The sequence below is a fragment of the Sphaerodactylus townsendi genome, linkage group LG01, assembly GCF_021028975.2.
Source record: "Sphaerodactylus townsendi isolate TG3544 linkage group LG01, MPM_Stown_v2.3, whole genome shotgun sequence".
In the NCBI taxonomy this organism is placed as follows: domain Eukaryota; kingdom Metazoa; phylum Chordata; class Lepidosauria; order Squamata; family Sphaerodactylidae; genus Sphaerodactylus; species Sphaerodactylus townsendi.
The window spans coordinates 184,941,018-184,961,423 of record NC_059425.1 but is presented as its reverse complement, the minus strand read 5'-3'; the positions used below and the strand labels follow the sequence as shown (position 1 = coordinate 184,961,423).

Here is a 20,406-nt window from a genome sequence, read left to right as displayed (position 1 = left end):
CAGAGGTGGTTTGCCATTGCCTGATTCTGCATAGAGATCATAGACTTCCCATAGACCACCGTCTCCCATCCAAGTACTAGCCAGGATGGACCCTGCTTAGTTTCCAAGATCTGAGAAGATCGAAGTAGGCTGGGCCACCCAGTTTAGGACATTGGTTTTTCAATAGGAATTCTAAAATGGCAAATTGGGACACCTTTGTGGGTCACACATATCCGTGGCTTGGACACATGCATTTCATTTTGCGGCAACTGCACTGTTTTGCTGGTATTAACCTTACAATTCTAACTGGTCTGGGGCTATCATACATGAATAACTGCCTCCTTCATTATGAGCCTCCCACAGTGTCTTTGTTCTGCTGCGCATGGACTTTTGGCAGTGCCTGGTCCTCAACTTGCCCATTTAAGTGAGGGTCTTTTCCATCATAATGCCAACTCGGTGGAATGCTTTCTTTGCAGAGAATCACACCTTGCAGGGCTCACCTGCATCCTGCAGGGCAGGTAACAGGGAGTTATTCTGCCTGACATTCCGCTCATGTAACTTTGGTGACCTCAGCAATCAACACTGGATTGAGTCGGAATTAAAATTTTATTATTGTGACTGTATTGCTATTTTCGTAGCAGCCCCAAGCCCCTTTGAAGGGAAGGGATGGGATAAAAATATAATCTAATAAAAGAAAGAAAGAAAATGAGGCTGTATACATTGGAGGGGGTCAATCTTGTGGCTTGTGGCTCCATTTCGTCACTGTATCCCCTGAACAAAGTAGAAGTAGACATTTTGAGTAGACATTTTCTGCCCTCCCACCTTGAAATGTGTCCAAACCATTCATTCTACACTCCAGGATGTCTGTTTTTCTCCTAAGCCGTGAAAGGGGTCTGTTGGGAAACAAAAGGTTTGAGAACTAATTTTCTTTCGAGCTCCTCAATTCGCTATCTTCTGGGCTGACCGAGATACTAACTTGTTTGTCGTCCTTCTGTCACTAGGGTTGACAGATCTGGTGAAATTCTTAGAGATTTAGGGTGATGCCTGGGGAAGCAACTTAGTGGAGAGGAGATGCCATAGAGTTCACAATCCAAACCAGCCATTTTCTCCAGGGGAGCTGACTTGCGTCCCCTAGAGATAACTGGTGAGTACAGGAGATCTGCATGTCCCGTCTAAAGGTTGGCAACCATATAAAATAGACAGAAAAGGCCCAGGCCTGCCCATTTAGGTACTCTGAGGCAATCCTTCTTGCCCAATGTTTTTTTTAATTGTTTTTGTTTTGTAGCCCTGGTTTTGATTGAATGAAGGCTTTGGGGGAGGTTTTGATGGTTTTAAAAATGTGTTTTTGTTGTGTGAGGTTTTTTAATTGGTTAGGTGTTTTGGTGGCTCTTCAAAGAACGGAATGGCAGGATATAAATTGTGCTAAATAAATAAGAAACAGCAAACGTTCCACAAAATAGATTTAGCTGTTCCTGGTGATGTGGATATTCAGATTTCCCACCCCTTGGTAGAGTTCAATGTCTGAACACGTTCCAGAGAACTGACAAAGTTCTTTCCGTCCAAGCATTGTTAAAAAGAAGGAAGTTGTCAATGATTTGGTTTGTTTTTCATATTTTACGTCATATGGGAGGCACTTTTGATTGTCCAGATTCAGTGGGAGGCACTTTTGATTGCCCAGATCAAAATGGCTGTGTCCGCATCAGAGACTGCAAATGGGAACACAAGGAGCAAGATTTCATCTCAGTCATCAGCGACAATCTTGCCTATTTACCTATTACCAAAAGATGAGAGAATTAAACAATCAACAGAGATATTCATTCAACCTCCCTTGTTCATTACTGATTCTCAAAATATGTAGACATCTAAGACCCATTTTCCTCTGGTTCTGTCATCTTGAAGTCGGTCTAGACTTGCCTCAGTAGTCTACAGAAGAGGGAAGATGGCAGAACGAGCCCAGATAAAGTTGAAATCACACCCTTTCGTTTCAGGAGAACTTATTTAAGATCCAGAAAAATATCACCCGTTGAGCTAAGGATTGAAAATGTCAACCCTTACAGTTCAATCTTTGAGGTATCCACCTTGGATGGCCAGAACAGAATGTACTAAAACGGATGCTCTGGAAAGGCCAAGAGTTCAGCACTTTGTTACCATCAAGCCTTTAATGTAGGCCATCATTTGACAAAGCACATACAAATGTGTGCATAACTGCACAACAGGGTACTTTAAGGGCACAATCCAGCTGATAGAAGAGGTCTGGGGGATATTATATTGCCCCTTTCCCTACTCCTCCCTGCATACCGCCAACCTGTGGGGCAGCAGTGGCATAATGGCTAAGAGCAGGTGCACTCTGGGCCTTTCCCCACTTACTTTCTGCTGCGAGCTACTCTCACCAAGTAGCGCGGGGTCCCGCAGCACTCCCCACTACAGGGGCAGCGACAACGCAGCCGCCCCGAAGCTGCCGCTCTCACACCACCTCCACGCGCGTCATTCCTGGCGCTCTTCAAAACGGTGCCTTTTTATGACCCTGCGCAGAAATGACGCGTGCTGAGAGTAGCGTGCAGCAAAGGGGAAACGACCAAAGTGGGGAAACGGCCTCTGATCTGGAGGAACCGGGTTTGATTCCCAGCTCTGCCACTTGAGTTGTGGAGGCTTATCTGGGGAATTCAGATTGGCCTGTGCCCTCCCACACATGCCAGCTGGGTGACCTTGGGCTAGTCACAGCTTCTCAGAGCTCTCTCAGCCCCACCTACCTCACAGGGTGTTTGTTGTGAGGGGGGAAGGGCAAGGAGATTGTAAGCCCCTTTGAGTCTCCTACAGGAGAGGAAGGGGGGATATAAATCCAAACTCTTCTTCTCTTCTTCTTCTTCTTCTGGTGTATAAGAAGTCCTAGGAGCCTGAGAATCAACATTCCTGGGATCAGATGGACTTGATGGGGAGAGGAGCAAGTGCAGTTCTTGGTCATGTGGATCACTGGGTCTAATTTATGGCTCGAAACAAATATAAAGACTATCTCATGTGTTTTACAAAGATTCCTCATGGTAAGGGAGATACTGGGGACCTCGGGAATAGATAACTGGCATTTCAGTAATATAGCGTATTGCAATGTTTACTGGACATATCACCTCACTGTGTTGCTGATGGGTCCCATGATGCCTGCTGAACCTTTCCTGTTGCCCACTTAAAGATTTTGAAAGTGGGTGGGGCTAAGTGGGAATCCCTGACCAACAGGGCTCCTTGATTGGCCACTGGAGAATCAATCAGCTGCGCAGATTCACATTGTTCCAGCTGCAGTTGCCATCACAGTGTTGGCTTTATTCTTTCTCACACTCCTCTGTCCCGGTATATATATTGGGGTTGGTGGTTCTTTCATCAGAGTCTACTACCAAAGTATCTACAAGTGTGGAGAAAGTGGGGGAGAAACCTTATTACAGTTCTAGCCCATCCTTGTCCTCAGGATCTGAACATATATAGGTTTAAATTACACCTCCCATTGGGCTTCCTCTGTGAGGGATGGGGTGCTCTGCCTCTGGAGGCCATTTTATTTATTTAATTTCTGGGTGATTTGGTGGCTGGCTCTGCCTCCTGTGGCAGCCATTTTGTGATTGTCTCCACCTCCTACAACAGCCATTTTATGGTTGAGTCAGAATTCCAAAGGTGTCCACAGGCTCAAGGAGTTTGGAGGCCCCTGATTCGTGTAATATTAAATTATTATTTTTGTTTAATACTGCCTTAAGCACAAAATATCCTAAAACAAATAAACAAATAATGCACAATGAATTGCAGAAGCCTATCTGGCCTCTAGACCTGTCTACCAAAACACTTTGGGGTGAGTGGGTGGGAGGGCGGGGGGGGGGGAATCAGGCAAGCAATCCCCCCCTCTGTTCATGATTTCAAATAGGTTATAATGGTTTCAGTCAGATAATTTCCTGAACAGCCTTTTACATGAATGCGACATGATTGCTTGTAGATTTCAGTCATGTATCTCTCTTACATAAGAACATAAGAACAAGCCAGCTGGATCAGACCAGAGTCCATCTAGTCCAGCTCTCTGCTACTCGCAGTGGCCCACCAGGTGCCATTGGGAGCTCACATGCAGGATGTGAAAGCAATGGCCTTCTGCGGCTGTTGCTCCCGAGCACCTGGACTGCTAAGGCATTTGCAATCTCAGATCAAAGAGGATCAGGATTGGTAGCCATAAATCGACTTCTCCTCCATAAATCTGTCCAAGCCCCTTTTAAAGCTATCCAGGTTAGTGGCCACCACCACCTCCTGTGGCAGCATATTCCAAACACCAATCACACGTTGCGTGAAGGAGTGTTTCCTTTTATTAGTCCTAATTCTTCCCCCCAGCATTTTCAATGTATGCCCTCTGGTTCTAGTATTATTGCATGTGCTTCTCTATGAAATTGTTCAAAAGGCAACTTCACGAGGTATGATATAAGATGTGGAATGGCAGCCTTTCGGACAACCTGATCAGTGATCATCTAACAAAGGGAGGCACTTATTCATCAGACTAATATGCTTTGTGAAGTAAACGTCGTATGTGGCTTGGTGGTTCTTTCATCAGAGCCTACCACCAAAGTATCCACAACTGAGGAGAAAGGGGGAGGGGCTTATTACAGTCCTAGCCCATTCTTGTCTTCAGGATCTGTATATCTGTCTAAAGTGGCCATAGAGGGTACGGGATAGCCAATATTTTGAAATCTCCCCCAAATTCGACATCTCTTTCCATTGGTTCTCAAAATGCAAACTTAGTTTAGACATCTGCTTTTCTTTTTACTGCTATAAAAACGTATGAGCCCATATTTCAGCAAGTAGACATTAAACCATAATTTGCAGTTTGAAGAAGTACTTTTTTTTTAGAAAATAAATTGCAAGCAATGCCTATCACAAAAAAGTAGGAAGAGAAATGCTATAACAACTTTGTTTTTCTATTATTACTTTTGTGCATGACACATAAAAAAACAAAACACCCCGCCCTGGCCCCAAACAAAGACAGGTACAGCCATACACTCCCAACAAAGAAGTTGGTAGGGAATAATATATTTGTGGCTCAGAAGTCAAAAGTTTCCATTGTAATTAAATAAGACAAGGTGGACAACTGTAAAATCGGGAGAAGGAATGAGAGACAATTACCGGCATGGACCCAACAAAGAGATTTAAGAAAGGAAAAAGATAAAAGGTGAATGACATGCAAACCACTGCTAGTTCTTGCTCAATATACTTTTCAAACTTCTCTCCACGGCTTCATCTAATTCTTCTTCCAACTCCTCCTTCTTGGACATAGCCAATTTAGACTGGTAATCTTTTACTATTTGGTCTATATAAGGTGCACTTTGAGTCCCGTGTAGCATTAATGTCCATTCTTTCAGGACTCCTCTCTGTGGCATGATCCCAACAAACCCAACTTCTAGAACCCAAGTACCTCTGGGGTCTTCTCCCCAAGAATGTGTTGTCATGAAAGGCCATTTGTCAAAGCCCACTTTGGAGTCATCATCCCTTGGACGTCGACTCAGCAAAATAGATTTAGTTCCCATCGGTGATGTCATGTTGATGTTCAGATCTCCCCTCCTGGTGGAATTGACAGTGATAACCGCCTGAACGTGTTCTAGATAACGGACAAAATTCTCCTTCCCTTCACAAGCATCAGTTGTAAGTGTCAGGATCAACTTGCCACTGGACGGTACTTTCCTAAATGGGAACAAAATTGGATAAATCAATGAAATCAACAAAATGTCTTCTGTGAACACATTTATTTGTGTCTAAATATTAGGATTTGGTTTCTAGATTGTTAACGGAACAAACCTAAGAGTTTTCAGTTGGTGATTTAATTTTTAAAATTAATTTAGAAGAAGAAGAAGAGTTTGGATTTATATCCCCCTTTCTCTCCTGCAGGGGACTCAAAGGGGCTTACAATCTCCTTGCCCTTCCCCCCTCACAACAAACACCCTGTGAAGTAGGGGGGGCTGAGAGAGCTCCGAGAAGCTGTGACTAGCCCAAGGTCACCCAGCTGGCGTGTGTGGGAGTGTACAGGCTAATCTGAAATCCCCAGATAAGCCTCCACAGCTCAGGTGGCAGAGCTGGGAATCAAACCCGGTTCCTCCAGATTAGATACACGAGCTCTTAACCTCCTACACCCTGATTACAACCAAAAGTAATTTTTACATCATTCTGCCCTCCTTTACTTTATCCTCACAACAGCTTTGTAATATTTCCCAGGTCCTTGTCTGAAGCTCTAGACCAGGGGTAGGGAACCTGCGGCTCTCCAGATGTTCAGGAACTACAATTCCCATCAGCCTCTGTCAGCATGGCCAATTGGCCATTCTGGTACGGGCTGATGGGAATTGTAGTGCCTGAACATCTGGAGAGCCGCAGGTTTCCTTCCTCTGCTCTAGACACTATGCCATTGCAGCTCTAAATAAAGTACATGGCTGTTATTAAGAAGAGAGTAGCAAACATTTACTAAGCGACCAGGTAGTAATGTTCTTCTTAATGTTCAGCTGAAAATTATTTTGATTGAACTTCAACCCAATAATTGCAGTCTGACCTTCTGCAGAAATAGAAAATCACACAGAAATAGAAAACCAGCCCTTTAAGGACTTGAAGATAGTCATTCTCTCCAGGCCAAACATGCTGAGCTTCTTCAACCTTTCCTCATAAGACTTGGCCTCTGGACCCTGCGCTATCTTCACTGACCTCCTCTGGACACATTCCAGCTTTTCTATATCATTCTTAAGTTTTGACGGCCAAAACTGAACATAGTACTCTAGGCAGTGGTGGGATCCAAAAATTTTAGTAACAGGTTCCCAAGGTGGTGGGATTCAAACTGTTTACATTATATGGCATGTGTAGTATTAGGGCTGGGAGGACACGGGGTCATGGCCGGGCATTCTGTTGTAGGGGCATTCCTGGGTGTAGCAAGGACGCAGCTTCTCATAAGGTCCTTGGGCAGGCAACGAATGCATAGCAGATTGCAGGCTACCACGCACGCCGATGTATTGCCTCACTAGACTTAACTCAAGTTCTGCGCACTACTGCTGAAAGGAGGGGCGTAACTCAGGCAAAAATCACATGGCAAAATCACCCATTAGTAACCCCCTCTCGGCACACACAAATAATTAGTAACCTACTCTCGGGAACCTGTGACAAACTGCTGGATCCCACCTCTGACTCTAGGTGAGGCCTAACCAGAGCAGAGCAATGGCATCACTTTGCTGGACATTTTACCTGTGTTGATACAGCCCCAAATCACATTTCCCTTTTTAGCTACTGCATCGCACTGTTAAGACCCCTACGTCCTTTTCATGCATACCATTTCCTAGAGAAGTTTTCCCTATCCTATAATTATGCATTTGATTTTTCCTACCTATATGCATAACTGTACATTTATCTCCACTGAAACTTTATTTTTAAATTTTATTTATGTGCGTCGACCAGCCGGCAACTTGCCCACCCACCTCTCCCTTCAAGCTTTGGGGATGTGTTCGTTCATGCTTCTTTCTCATAGCCATTCGGCAGTTTTGCGCATGAGAATTGATCTGATGGGGCTGGGGAGGGGGGGGGGAGCTAGGGGGCCACCCCCTGTTTTGCAGGAATGCTACAGCAAGAGGCCGCCCGCCCAGCTGTGCATCACAGTGGCCGTGAGGCACAGGGCAGAGCTCCAGTAAGAGGCCGACCGCCCGGCAGACCTCTGCTGCAGGAGCACAGGTCATTCATACAGCCACCAGGGTGGCAGGTGGAGCTGCTTGCCCAGAAGGCACCCCTGGGGAGGGGCTGGCCAGCATTCCAAACCAGATCAAAATCCCATGCTGTGCCTCACGCTTCTTTTGTCACAGTAAACGGTGGGCTATGGTCAACATTTTACCCCAGTCATGAGTGCAGTGTGGTTCCATGGGATCTGAGCAAGGGTGGCAAAACCTCAGGTGGCAAAACCCTTGGTTTATCAACGTCATTATCATCTACTCTGATTCAGTGACGGAGGTCTAGATTTTTTATGGGGGGGTTCGGGGGCAAGGCCACACCCCCACCTGCCTCTGTGGGCGTGGCCACACCTCCCCAAGCCCCACCCCAAGCCTAAGTGCTTATAAAAGCAGCTCTCTGAGGCAAGGGATGGCAGACTTCCGTGACCCGCCCGCCCCACCTCCCCCACCGGCTGGGCTCCCAGCTGGCAGCCAGCTGTCCCTTCTCTCTTCCCTGCAGGTGGAGGGGTAGCTAGGGAAAATGGAGATCAGTGCAAAATGTGAGGTTTGCGCACCCCCACCCCCATGGGTGACTGCTGTGATGCTGGAATTCACCCCCAAACAGCATCACTTTCGATGGTGTTTAAATTAGGGAGCCCAGATTCTCCTTTTAAATCCACCTTAAAGGGAGAATCTGAGGTCCCCAGACGAAACAATATTGAAAGTGATGCTGTTTTGGGGTGGATTATCCCCCACCCTGAAACAACATCACTTTCAATGTTTAAACTGGGGACCTCAGATTCTCCCTTTAAATCCATGCCGAAGGGGGTGGATTTAAAAAGAGAATCTTGGAAAATTTGGGGGGTGCCTGCTGTCTGGGGTACAATTGTTAAGCTAGCAGCACCAAACTTTCAGGGTATCTTTGGGAGACTCTCCTGATGATACCATCCAGGTTTGGTGAAGTTTGATTCAGAGGTCCAAAATTATGGACTCTCAAAGGTGTAGCCCCATCTCCTATTAGCTTCCATTGGAAACAATGGAGGATGGAGGCACCCGCTTTGGGAGTCCATAACTTTGTACCCCCTGGACCAACCTTCACCAAACCTGGGTGGTATCAGCAGCAAACTATCCTGATGATACTACCTAGGTTTAGTGAAGTTTGATTTAGGTGGTCCAAAGATATGAACCCTCAAATGGGTAGACCCATCTCCTATTAGCTCCCATTGGAAACAATGGAGGATGGGGCACCCCTTTTGGGGGTCCATACCTTTGGACCCCCTGAACCAAATTTCACCAAACTTGGCTGGTATCATCAGGAGTGACACCTGATGATAGCCTGAAATTTTGGTGCTGCTAGCCTAAAAACTGCGCACCCTGCAGGTAAAAAATCGAAAAAACACTTTAAAAATACAAAAACCCACAAATGGGGGGATGGAGCTTCGGACATGCAATGGATGGAGTCTGAACCCAACAACCCCCCCCCCCCTTACCTACATTCTTGTTCTGTGGCTCTTTAGGATTTCAGGTAAAGGTCCTTCAGCTTACCTTATCCTTTTAACTGGGGTTAAATTCATGCTAGGGCATGAATTTGTAACCATCTGCATGCTAAGCAGATGTTCTGCCACTGAGCTACTGACATCCCATCTGATTAAAAAAAGATACCTTCACCCAGACCCCCAATAAAGAGAGATCCATGCCTTCAGATACCAGTTTTCATTTCTATTATATAGATAGAGACTTTGCAAAGTGTAGTGCCCAGGCCTTATAAATCTACTAGATTTGTTTATGTGCTAATACAACCTGACTTTGAAAAAGTAAAATAAGCAGACTTCCACAAACTGCATCAGTTCTATATTAGAGCCATGTATCATCTTCCTTTTTCAATATAGCGCAGCTATTTTCAGTGATAACACTGAAAAAGTAAATTGCTTCTGTTGAGGGCATAAATTGGCTGTCATTAGGTTAGTATTTCAAATAATTTAATTGAACTTTAGCTGTTGCAGTCAATTAGTATTAATTGATTTGCTTGTTGACTCATTCCGCTTTACCACATGAGGAAAATCAGAAAATAATTTGACTCCCTAGCCTTTAATTGGAGACCTGGAGAACACAAAACAAATAAACTATTTAATGCTACTATGGTGCAGCATTCAAAACTACACTGACCGTATTATTGAACTCTTTGCTACAGAGTGCAATCAGTCAGAGAAGGACTTAACAAATCCTAATATCTGAATTTAATTAGACTAATTTAATTGGCCTGGGTAGATGGTGTCTATCAGTTATTGGTCCAAGTTATAGATGAATATTTTTACTGACGAAGCAAAATTTTCCTGCTTCCCTTATTCCCCTGGCAACGTAAAATTGTCCCTGAAATTTTACTCTTGAGTGAAAAGAAGAAGAAGAAGAAGAAGAAGAAGAAGAAGAAGAAGAAGAAGAAGAAGAAGAAGAAGAAGAAGAAGAAGAAGAAGAAGAAGGGGAGTGTTTGGATTCTCCTCCCTTTCTTTCAGGGGGGAGACTCAAAGGGGCTTACGTCTCCTTGCGCATCCCCCCCTCCACAACAAAGCCTGTAGAGATGGAGTTGGGGCTGAGAGGAGCTCAGAGGAAGCTGTGACTATTCTTAAGGTCACTTGGCCTGGCATGTGTGGGAGTGTACAGGCTAATCTGAATTCCCCAGATATGCCTCCACAGCTCAGGGGGCAGAGCTGGGAATCAAACCTGGTTCCTCCAGATTAGATACACGAGCTCTTAACCTCCTACGCCACTCCTACGCCCCCTCCCAAGACCAAAATTCCAGGAGGTATTTCAGACTGCCATGGAGGGGTGAGAGAACGTCATGTTCTGTGAGTGAAAATGCTTGCACCCACAAAAACATGTAGTCTGGATCCAACCCTTAATGTCCTTGATGCTCTCGCAACAAACACTTATAAGTTGTTCAACTATCCCGTAGACTATTCGATTGATCTAATACTGAACATGCACTGCCTTTGGAAATTCTAAGCTGGATGCCAGCCAATGGCTTGTATTCTACCATTCTGCTGACCAAATGTGGAGCTTTCCTCTGACCAAAGAGTAACCTTTCCCTGCTCTCTTCAGTTAACTTTTTCATTGACCACTACTGGAATATTAACACCCAAAAAGACTCTTCAGCAATCCCACAGGTTATCCAATAAATTCAGTAATGCACAAATATTCAAATTATCCAAACTGTACTGATTTGGCTAGCATATGTATCATGAATTGGTTGAAGAATCCATAACGATACATTTATATTTGATCTTTGGCACAACTCTGTTGACCTTCTAGGATAATAGGTATCTGAGCACCACAACATTCCTTGCTTGACAGAAAGATGCTTGAAAAAGTTGTGTGTGTGCTATATGATTGCACTGATTTTATGGTTGTAGAAAACCACCACGCACCACAAAAACACCATTAAAAGTACAGGTCCAGGTGGAGTTATATGTCTGCTAATTTCAATGGACTTAGAAGGGTGTAACTCTGTTCAGGACACCACTGGGATTGTCCTCTTCTGCCTTTACATGAAATGAATCTGTCCCCATCCAATTATGTTGGTCTTTGGTACCAATGTGGATGCCATCTTGTGACTCCATAGAATACAAGCCAGCTAAGCATGGCTAAGTCCCACTGATTTTAATTTCAGAGAGTAGTTATATTGGTCTGCAAAACAGCTAGACCTGAGTCCAGTAGCACATCAAAGACCAAAAAGATTTTCGAGATGAGCTTTTGAGAGTCAGAGTTTTGACACTCAAAAGTTTCTGTCTTTTTGGTCTCTAAAGTGCTGCAGGACTAATATCTGATGAAGGGAGGTTTAAATCTTGGAAGCTTATACCTCAAAAGTCGTATTGGTCTGTAAGGTGCTACTGGACTTATGTCTGGTGAAGGGAAGTTTGACTCTTGAAAGTTTATATCCTGAAAACCTTATTTGTCTCTAAAATGTTACTGGACTTGTATCTGACAAAGGGAACTTTGGCCGTTTCCGCACGGCCACGGTAAGGGTTGGGTTGGCGTACATGATGCATGAACGGTCCCAGAACCTCCCGGGACGACGGCGCTGCGCTGCGCCGTCGTCAGGTCCACCTACCTGCTCTGCGGCCCTCCGGCATGTCGCCGAGGCCAGGGGACATGCCCCCCTGCCCTGCGCGACCGCTCCAGAGTCGCAGGGCAGAGGGGGCGTGTCCCCAGGCCTTGGCGACGCACAGGAGAAGGTGGAGTGTCTCTGGAGAGGAAAGGCGCATTAGAGCCTTTACCCGTTACATGACAGCGGCTCAAAGCCACCGTGTTCCATAAACCTCGCCACAGCAGCGAGGTGGGAAAAAAAACCCAGCGCCCCTTGGGCGGAGCAAGGGCAGCGCGGCTGTGAAGCAGCTGCACCCCCTGTGCGAACGGCTCCCTGGGGATGGCGTTTTTGCCGTCCCCAGGGCGCCGTATTTGGCCCGTGTGGAAAGGGCCTTTGACTCTCAAAAGGTTACACCATGAAAATGTTGCTGGTCTTTAGAGTGTTACTGAACTTGTATCTGAAGAAGAGAGCTTTGACTCTCACAGAGCCGTAGCAAGGGGAAACTGCACCTGGGGCACGCATGTGCCCTGTGCCCCGTAACGCCCCCACACCGGCGCATGTCCAGTGCGTCACACACCCCTGTCCCCTTGGCGCTACACCACTGGACTCTCAAAAGTCTATGAACTGAGCTGGACTCATCTCTGATGAAGGGAGCATTGGCTCTTGAAAGCTTGCTTGCTGAAAACCCTTTTGACTTTAAGATTTGTGAATCTATTCTGTGAGTGGTGGCTGTAGTGCTGGGTGGCGGTTTTGGGGTGGGAGGGCCAGATGAAACATTGCTGGATTTCATTTTACAGCTTTATTCATGGCTTATTCCCATAGGGAGGAGATCCTATGGCCAAAAGTTTGGGGACGGTAATCTGTAGTTTTGTAGTTCCTGTACTCAATCCCCTTTTGTAGTCTATTCTCCTTTGCAGTTCGTACTTGTAGCTTTTGTAGTTTAACTCTGTTGTCTATCCCTTTTGTAAATCTTGTAGTTTTTTCTAGCTTAGGTAGTAGCTAGTTTTGTAGGCTTAGAGTAGGTGGTACTATTTTAGTAGACTTTAGTAGGTAGTTGTCCTTTATATGATCTATTGTGAGTTCTAAAGGACATAGTGTTGTTTTTTGCTTGAGCTAGTAGGTGAGTAAGTGGGGATAGGTTGGTAGGGGAGGATTGGACGTGGGGATGGCATTGGCGGATTCCGCATGGGCCAAAAACAACGGTGTGAAAATGTTTTGAAAAAGGTGTAAACCCTTTTACATGGTTTTAAACCATTTTACACCATTTTCACACTGTACGATATTGTTATTTTGTTGACTTTATTGTTGTTGTTGTTGTTGTTGTTGTTGTTGTAGATTTCACAGCTGCCAGATCTTTAGCTAGTTGTTGGCCTTCATTACAATTCGAGCCTCACCCAGAGGCCTAGGAAGTTGTAATGTATTGGCGTAGTATTCGTGCGGATCCTAGCAGGGCTGCCTTCTGAATTTGACAGATGTTAATTTTGTCAATTCGAAGATGTTTCAAGTGCTGCCCTAGTGTTTTGGGGATGGCGCCCAGTGTGCCGATTACCACTTGGACGACCTCAGCTGGTTTGTGCCATAGACGCTGAAGCTCGATTTTCAAATCGCGGTATCTAGTGACCTTCTCGTGTTGTTGTTGTTGTTGTTATTAAGCCTTTATTGGCATTAGAAAAAGAAAAAAGAAAACAGAACAGAGAAAGATAGAAATTACAACACACATTAAATCTAAATATTTTGTTGACTTTATTGCCCATGTCTATGAATTTTTCTTGTATATTGTGATGCTTATTGATGTTTGCTAGTATTAATATTGCTGATATTGATATTGTTACTTATACTATTGTTGTGCGCCACCCTGAGCCCCTTGGGGGAGGGCAAGATATAAATTGAATAAACTAAACTAATTAAACTGTTTTCACAACGCTTTTTTTCGCTCATACAGAATCCGCCATTAATGCCATTTCTTATTGTCTATGATGTTATATTATGTTTAAGATGTGATAATCTGTTAAACTTCAAATACCTTTATTAGGCATCAAGAGAAAATACAGATAAAACTGTGCAGTAGCATGATCCAGAGTTTGACGGGGTAAAACAACTGCTCATAGTTCATACAGTACAAACTAGATAATCGGTTATTGTGCTATTATGTTATGATATTGTTCTGCTATTGTGTTATAAAATGTTATTATGCTGTTATGTCATGATTACTGATGTTCTTGCTTTCTGATATTTGATATTTGGGGATATGTTTATTGATGCTGCTGTTTTGCTGTTTTGATATTTGTTGGTTTGATATTTGGTGAGTGCTTTGATGCTATTTGCTTGTTGTTCGCTGCCCCAAGCCCTACAGTGGAGGACAAGGTATAAATCGAATAAATGAAATGAAATAAATTAAAGATACTACTGGACTTGTATTTTATGAAGGGAACTTTGACTCTCAAATGCTTATACCCTGAAAACCTAATTGGTCTCTAAAGTTCTACTGGACTCCTATTGGATGAAGGGAGCTTTGACTCTCAAGAGCTTATACCCCGAATCAGTGGTGTAGCTGCCGGGGGACAGGGTGGGGGTGTCTTGCCCCAGGTGCATACCATGCATGGGCATGGGCATTCTGGGGCATAGTGGGGGTGAGTGGGGGCATGGTGGGGTGCAGGGCACACACATGCCCTGGGCACAATTCCCCCTCACTACACCCCTGCCCCAAATATCTTGGTGGTCTCTAAAGTTCAACTGGACTCGAATCAGAGAAAGATAGTTTTGATCTTGAAAGCTGATATCACAAAAATCTAGTTGGTTTCTAAGGTGCTCCTGGATTCATATCTGAGAAAGGGCGCTGTGACTCTCGAAAGCTTATACCTCAAAATTCTTGTTAGTCTCTAAGGTACTACTGGGCTCATATCTAATGAAGGGAATGTTGACTCTCTAAAGCTTATACCTCAAAAATCCTATTCATCTCTAAGGTACTACTGGACTCATGTCAAGCAAAGGAAGCTTTGAGTCTCAAAATCTTACACCTTGAAAATCTTATTGGTCCCTAAGATGTCACTGAACTTGATTTTAACAAGTCTTGTCACTTGGTTTATTTCTTTTAAAAAAATCCATATATCTTATCTCCAGTGTGTGACTCATGTGAGTAGTAACTTACACTAAAAGTTAATTAAAAACACTCACACAAATAGCCATCACATAAAACAATGAATTGCACACCAAGCATCAACAGGGAAAAATAACCTTATAAATGGACTGAATATTAAATTACACCTACCGAGGCTCTTGTATTGAGCCACCAATGCAGTGAAACCTCTCCGGAACAGTTTTCCAGTCTTTGGCCATTTTGACCATTGCCCCAGCATCAAGGACACCATAGCCAAACAAGTGGTTGAACTCCAGACCAACCCCGTTTCTTCGCCACTGGTGAACTTCATCATGGAGCTGGTTCCTCTTGGATGTGAGGACTGTCAGATGCTGCATGTCCCTCCAGGTCAGATCCACACTGCAAGAGAGACAGCAATATGGTGAGCACCAGAGGCTCTTGAAAGACAACAACAGAAGAATAGTTTCTTTTTGGTTATGAAATAAGAGGAATTAGGTTTTATACCCAGTTTTTTTTAACCATAAGGAGTGTCAAAAGAATCACCATCCCTTCCTCTCCCCACAACAGACACCTAGTGAGGTAGGTAGAGCTGGGAGAGTTCTGAGAGATGGAGGCCCGTTCTGCACGGGCCAAAAACAGCACCCCAGGCATGGTAAAAACACTGTACCTGGGGTGATGTTCGCATGGTTTCTGCCTCCAAAACAAGGCAGCATTGTGCTTCCCCCATCCCCAACCGGGGAAATGCTGTTTTTGAAACTCACTAAATGAGTGAGTTTTTTGAAAACAGTGTTGTGCAACCAGTGCTGTGTGAACGGCACTGAGTTGAGGGTGGCACTTTTAGGTGCATCCTGTTTTTTTAAAAAACTTACCTTCTCTCTGTGAATCTTACTCCTTTACACTTACCCCATCTCCCCAATTTAATCAGATTACACTACTTGTTGGACAACCCTGATCCTTCTCTCTGTATGATAGTGGCAGACTTTCTCCTGGAAATTACTAAACGCCAGTAGATTTCCTTCGACCTGTATTGTATATGCTTTTAAAATCCGTTTTTATTATTGCTGTACTGTTATCTATGCCAATAAAGGCTTGCTTCTTCTACCTTCTCTCCCTGCACAGCTATGCAGGAATGAGGAGTCATGCCCACGCTGCCCTCCGACACCTGAGGTGTCACCGTGGCCATGGGGTTCCATAGGGAGAAAAGGTAAGTTTTTTAAAAACAGGAGGTGCCTCTGTGCAAAGGTGCCTCTGCAGGCCATGGCCACTCTGGGGATGCCCACACCGAAGTGTGTGAATGATCCCGGGGCTTCACTGGCATACAGGATGCAGGTGCACAGCCGCTTCACCAACCCATGTGGAACAGGCAGGAGACTGGTCCAAGGTCAGTCAGCAGGCTGCAGTTAGTAGGAGGTGTAGGAGTAGGGAAGTAAACCTGGTTCACCAGATTAGAGTCTACCACTCCTGTGGAGGAGTGGAGAATCAAACCCACTTCTCCAGACTAGAGTTGACTGCTGATATGGAGGAGAGGGGAATCACCTCCAGTGCTCCAAGTTAGAGTTTGCCTCTCGTGTGGAGCAGCAGGGAAACAAACCTGGTTCACCAGATTAGAGCCCACCGCTCATAGGGAGGAGTGGGGATGCTCCAAATTAGAGTTCCTGACTCATGTAGAGTAGTGGGAAGTCAAACCTCGTTCTCCAGATTAAAGTCCACTCCTTTTAACCACTACACTATGCTGGCATAAAAGGACCATTTCCTTCCATTGTCCCTGTTCAATCATCAGGCAGTCATCTGTTGACTATTCCGTCACTTTAGGTCATAGGTGTAAAACTCGCGGCCCTCCAGATGTTATGGACTACAGTTCCCATCATCCCCTGCCAGCATCATGCTGGCAGGGGATGATGGGAACTGTAGTCCATAACATGTGGAGGGCCGCGAGTTTGACACCTCTGCTTTAGGTGATCCATTTGGCATCAATCATATCCCAGCCTTTTCCATCACTGCCTCAGTTCTGTGTAATGGGCTCCCTGAAGAGGTGACAGAAAGCGCCCTCCTTGGAGATCTTTAGGAGGTGCAGCTAGGCTTGTCTGTTTGCCTGGGCTTTCAAGGGGGTTTGAATGGCAGGCATCTTTTAAGGAGGGAAGGAGGGAGAGATTTGGGGTTGGCAATAATATTTTTTATGGGTGATGCCTTTGTTGGAAGTGAAGGACTTTATGCTATTTCCTGCCTCAGGGACAGAGGAGGACTTATCAGTGAGTCAGATAGCTAGAGTCAGATCCTGGACACCTTTCTCTACCACCCTTTGATGTGTAGATTGCTACTCTTGGGGAACTTCCTTCCTTCCTGATTCTCCTCCTCTTTCCACCATCCTTACATTCTTACCATGTGTGCAGAGGGGTGCAGGGATGCAAACAGCATCTCTCGCCATCCAGCTAGATAGATTAGAATAGAGAACCCATCTCTTCCCTTTTCTATCCAGAACTGAGTTCACTTCTGGCCCCTTCCGCACATGCAAAATAATGCGTTTTCAAACCACTTTCACAACTGTTTGCAAGTGGATTTTGCCATTCCGCACAGCTTCAAAGAGCACTGAAAGCAGTTTGAAAGTGCATTATTCTGCATGTGCGGAATGAGCCAAAGACTCTTATTAGTTAGAAACTATGGAGTGACTCCAAATTTTCTTTGTTGCCAGCACAAACACGCATGCCTGGGGAAGCTCTGCTGTGTTTTGCCTCCGTGCACTCTGTTTGTAACGCAAAGGTATCTCTTACCAAAGAGAATTACCAACATGATTAATTAATTCACATCCAAGATGATGAAAGTGTTGGAATTTCCAGCCTTGCTTTGCATGCAGCAGCAGCAAGAGCACCATGGAATTCTGGGAAGCTGCACGAACATTCTAAAGGTGACAGTTGAAATCTGTTGGTAGTGTTCTGTTCCTTCACCACACACTCCGAGACTGCCTGACTGACTAACTAAAAGAAAGATGCTCTGTAAACAAAATCTATCTATATAAAAATCTATCAGTTCGTTTTTCTGCTGACAGGTAATCTCCCAAACTACTGGACTGATTGCTTTGAAATTTTCACACAATGTCGCATTCGCGTGCGGACAGGTTTCCATACTGTTTCCACACCTCCTGTTGTGAACATGTCACAACTGTGCTCATTATTGTGTACATGCCACACCTGGGTGACAGTTGCAGTCTTCACAGTTCTGTTCGCGAATTGAGTGCTTGCATTCCTGGTTGGCTCGGCCAAAAGCAACACCTCTCTGATGGCTGGGGCGGAAACAGCACCATGCCTTCCTTGGAAAAGCCGCTGCCATCTGAGTGAAAAAAAGATGGTGGCTCCGCTTTATCATGATTGCCATGTCTAACCCATCATAGCAGAGGAAGGGAAGGTGAAGGGAGGGTCCGGGGAACTGACGCATAAACTGCACAAGTTCTGAAATTCTGAACAATAACGCAGCTCATGCCCTCCCAGCCGTGTTTGCTACAATACATAATCGTTAAGCCCGTAAGGGAAGGGAATGAAAGGGACAGGACCAGCCCACCTGGACATTGCCTACCCACTCTAGCAAGCAGAGTGAAGGGGGGGAATGTTAGGAGGGAGGACCCGGCCAGGGTTTCCACATGCAAGGAACGGGAGAGGGGAGGGGGAGCAGGAGTTCTGCCCCTCCCCTCCCTTGCAAGCATTATGCAATGACACATGTTCGAACCGTTCACTTCCCCTTTTCTTTCTTTTCCACTTCACCAGACTCAGCCACAGCAACGTGTAGCCGGGCCCGCTAGTTATATATAAATGTGTTCTGACTAAAAGATATTGTAACTCAACCAAACTGTAACAGACCATGAGCCTTGCATGTAACTATTACTTGTGATACTGTATATAATGTATGTTTTCTCTCTCAGGTTAAGTACAGTTCTGCTTATGTTTTTATGAACTTCTGAGGTAAAACGGGTGGTCTTTTGACAGATAACTATTCTAATATGACGTGCCGCACAATCCACATTTCCGCCCTCCACTTTGCTTTGACACGATTATATATACCAAATATACCTGTTGCCCTTCAGAAAGTTCAGGAATGACTGTATTTAGACAACAGGCCATTTGAAATTTTGACTCCATTGATGCCAGAGCCTAACCGTATAGGGCTCAATTCCCCGGAATCCTGGTACTCTCAGCACATGGATCGCTTCCACCTACTCTTTGCCTCCACAGGGTGGAGTGCAGGCAACACTCCCTGGGCGCAGGCTGGCTCCTCCTGAGCGCAGCTGCAGATGGCACTTTGGTGATAATTCTCCATGTATGTAGCTGCAAGCCAGCAAGTCTGTCGGTGATCAGCCTGCAACAGTGTAGGGGAAAAGTTAATTAGAACAAATCTGACCTTATACGTGTGAAATAGAGAGACCATTGTAGAAAGCGGACTATCTGCAACCCTTTAGCTCACACACACACACACACACACACACACAAGCCTTTATTGGCATATAAAACAGGACAAAATTTTAAAACAAAACAAGGTTAAGAAATACAGTTAAAATTACTAATTTCCAGTATAAAATTTGCCACAGTTTCACAAAAGAGTACATCAGAGCTGTTCAGGAGATTGGGTATCTTATAACACTCATGCCACTGAGAACATTGCAAGAAAATGGAATTCCTGTATTTCATGCGTATCATATTGTATTTAGGGCATAGAAACAGAGAATGGTCAAGTGTTTCAACCGTAGTCATATCACATGAACAAACTCTTTTAGAACATTCCATATTCTTAAATCTTCCCTCCAGCAGAGCTGATGGCAGCACATTACATCTTGCAGTAGCCAAGGCTCTCCTCTGGGAACGGGATTAATCAGCAGACTCCAAGATATGCTGCCACAATTCCCCGCTCGCGATGGGATTAATAATGTAGTCGGAGAACAGGTTGTTGTCTTGGCAGCACGCAGGTCCAAAATTGTTGAAAATCAAGATCCAAGAGCCTATTCTTAACTAGTCTGAAGGCTTCCACCTTTGTGAGCATGAGGAGTGATTGCAACCCTTTAGCTTAAACTCCTTTCAACAAACAGTCACAAGTAATCAAAGAGAGCAGAAAAAGTGAGGAAATAGTCTAGCTTGCATCAGCTATGCAAAATTCAATCAAACTTTATTGCCTACACAGACATAGCTAAATGATCTGCTTTGTAGGGCAACGGAGGACTGATTTTCCGACTTCTTAGCATAATTGGCTTTCTGTTTGCCACGGCAGGCCTCGTAGGAGGCAGGCAAACTTTTCTGCAGCTCAGTCACCACCGAGAGACATTATGTACACTTTCTGTCCAATTTCCCATATTTCCAGACAATTATTAAATAAGCACACGATGTGCTGTTATGTAAACACAGACAGCTGAATGTCATCAGGAGCGAACGCAAACTAATTCATCTTTTTCTCTTGACATTCTACCTCATTACGCTGGAAGCTTAGGCACTGCAAAATGGAAAAAAAATCAAATAGAAGAGCTGCTGTTGCAGGCCACCCCAAAATCTTAAGGAAATTTGGGTACCCCTAATAAGGATGTTATTTACTGTCCT

At 44.8% G+C, this 20,406-nt stretch overlaps 1 protein-coding gene across 1 annotated transcript in view; it reads right to left on the bottom strand.

The window, feature by feature from the left end:
* Positions 1 to 5,006: 5,006 nt before the first annotated feature.
* Positions 5,007 to 20,406, bottom strand: part of LOC125438196 (neuroendocrine convertase 2-like) — a 67,925-nt gene continuing 52,525 nt past the window's right edge. The window contains exons 7-9 of the mRNA XM_048506456.1: positions 19,044 to 19,180; positions 15,008 to 15,235; positions 5,007 to 5,670 (exon numbers count right to left, since the gene is read on the bottom strand). Coding sequence (XP_048362413.1) covers positions 5,184 to 5,670; positions 15,008 to 15,235; positions 19,044 to 19,180 — 852 coding nt within the window. The 3' untranslated portion in view covers positions 5,007 to 5,183. The remainder of the gene's footprint in view (positions 5,671 to 15,007; positions 15,236 to 19,043; positions 19,181 to 20,406) is intronic.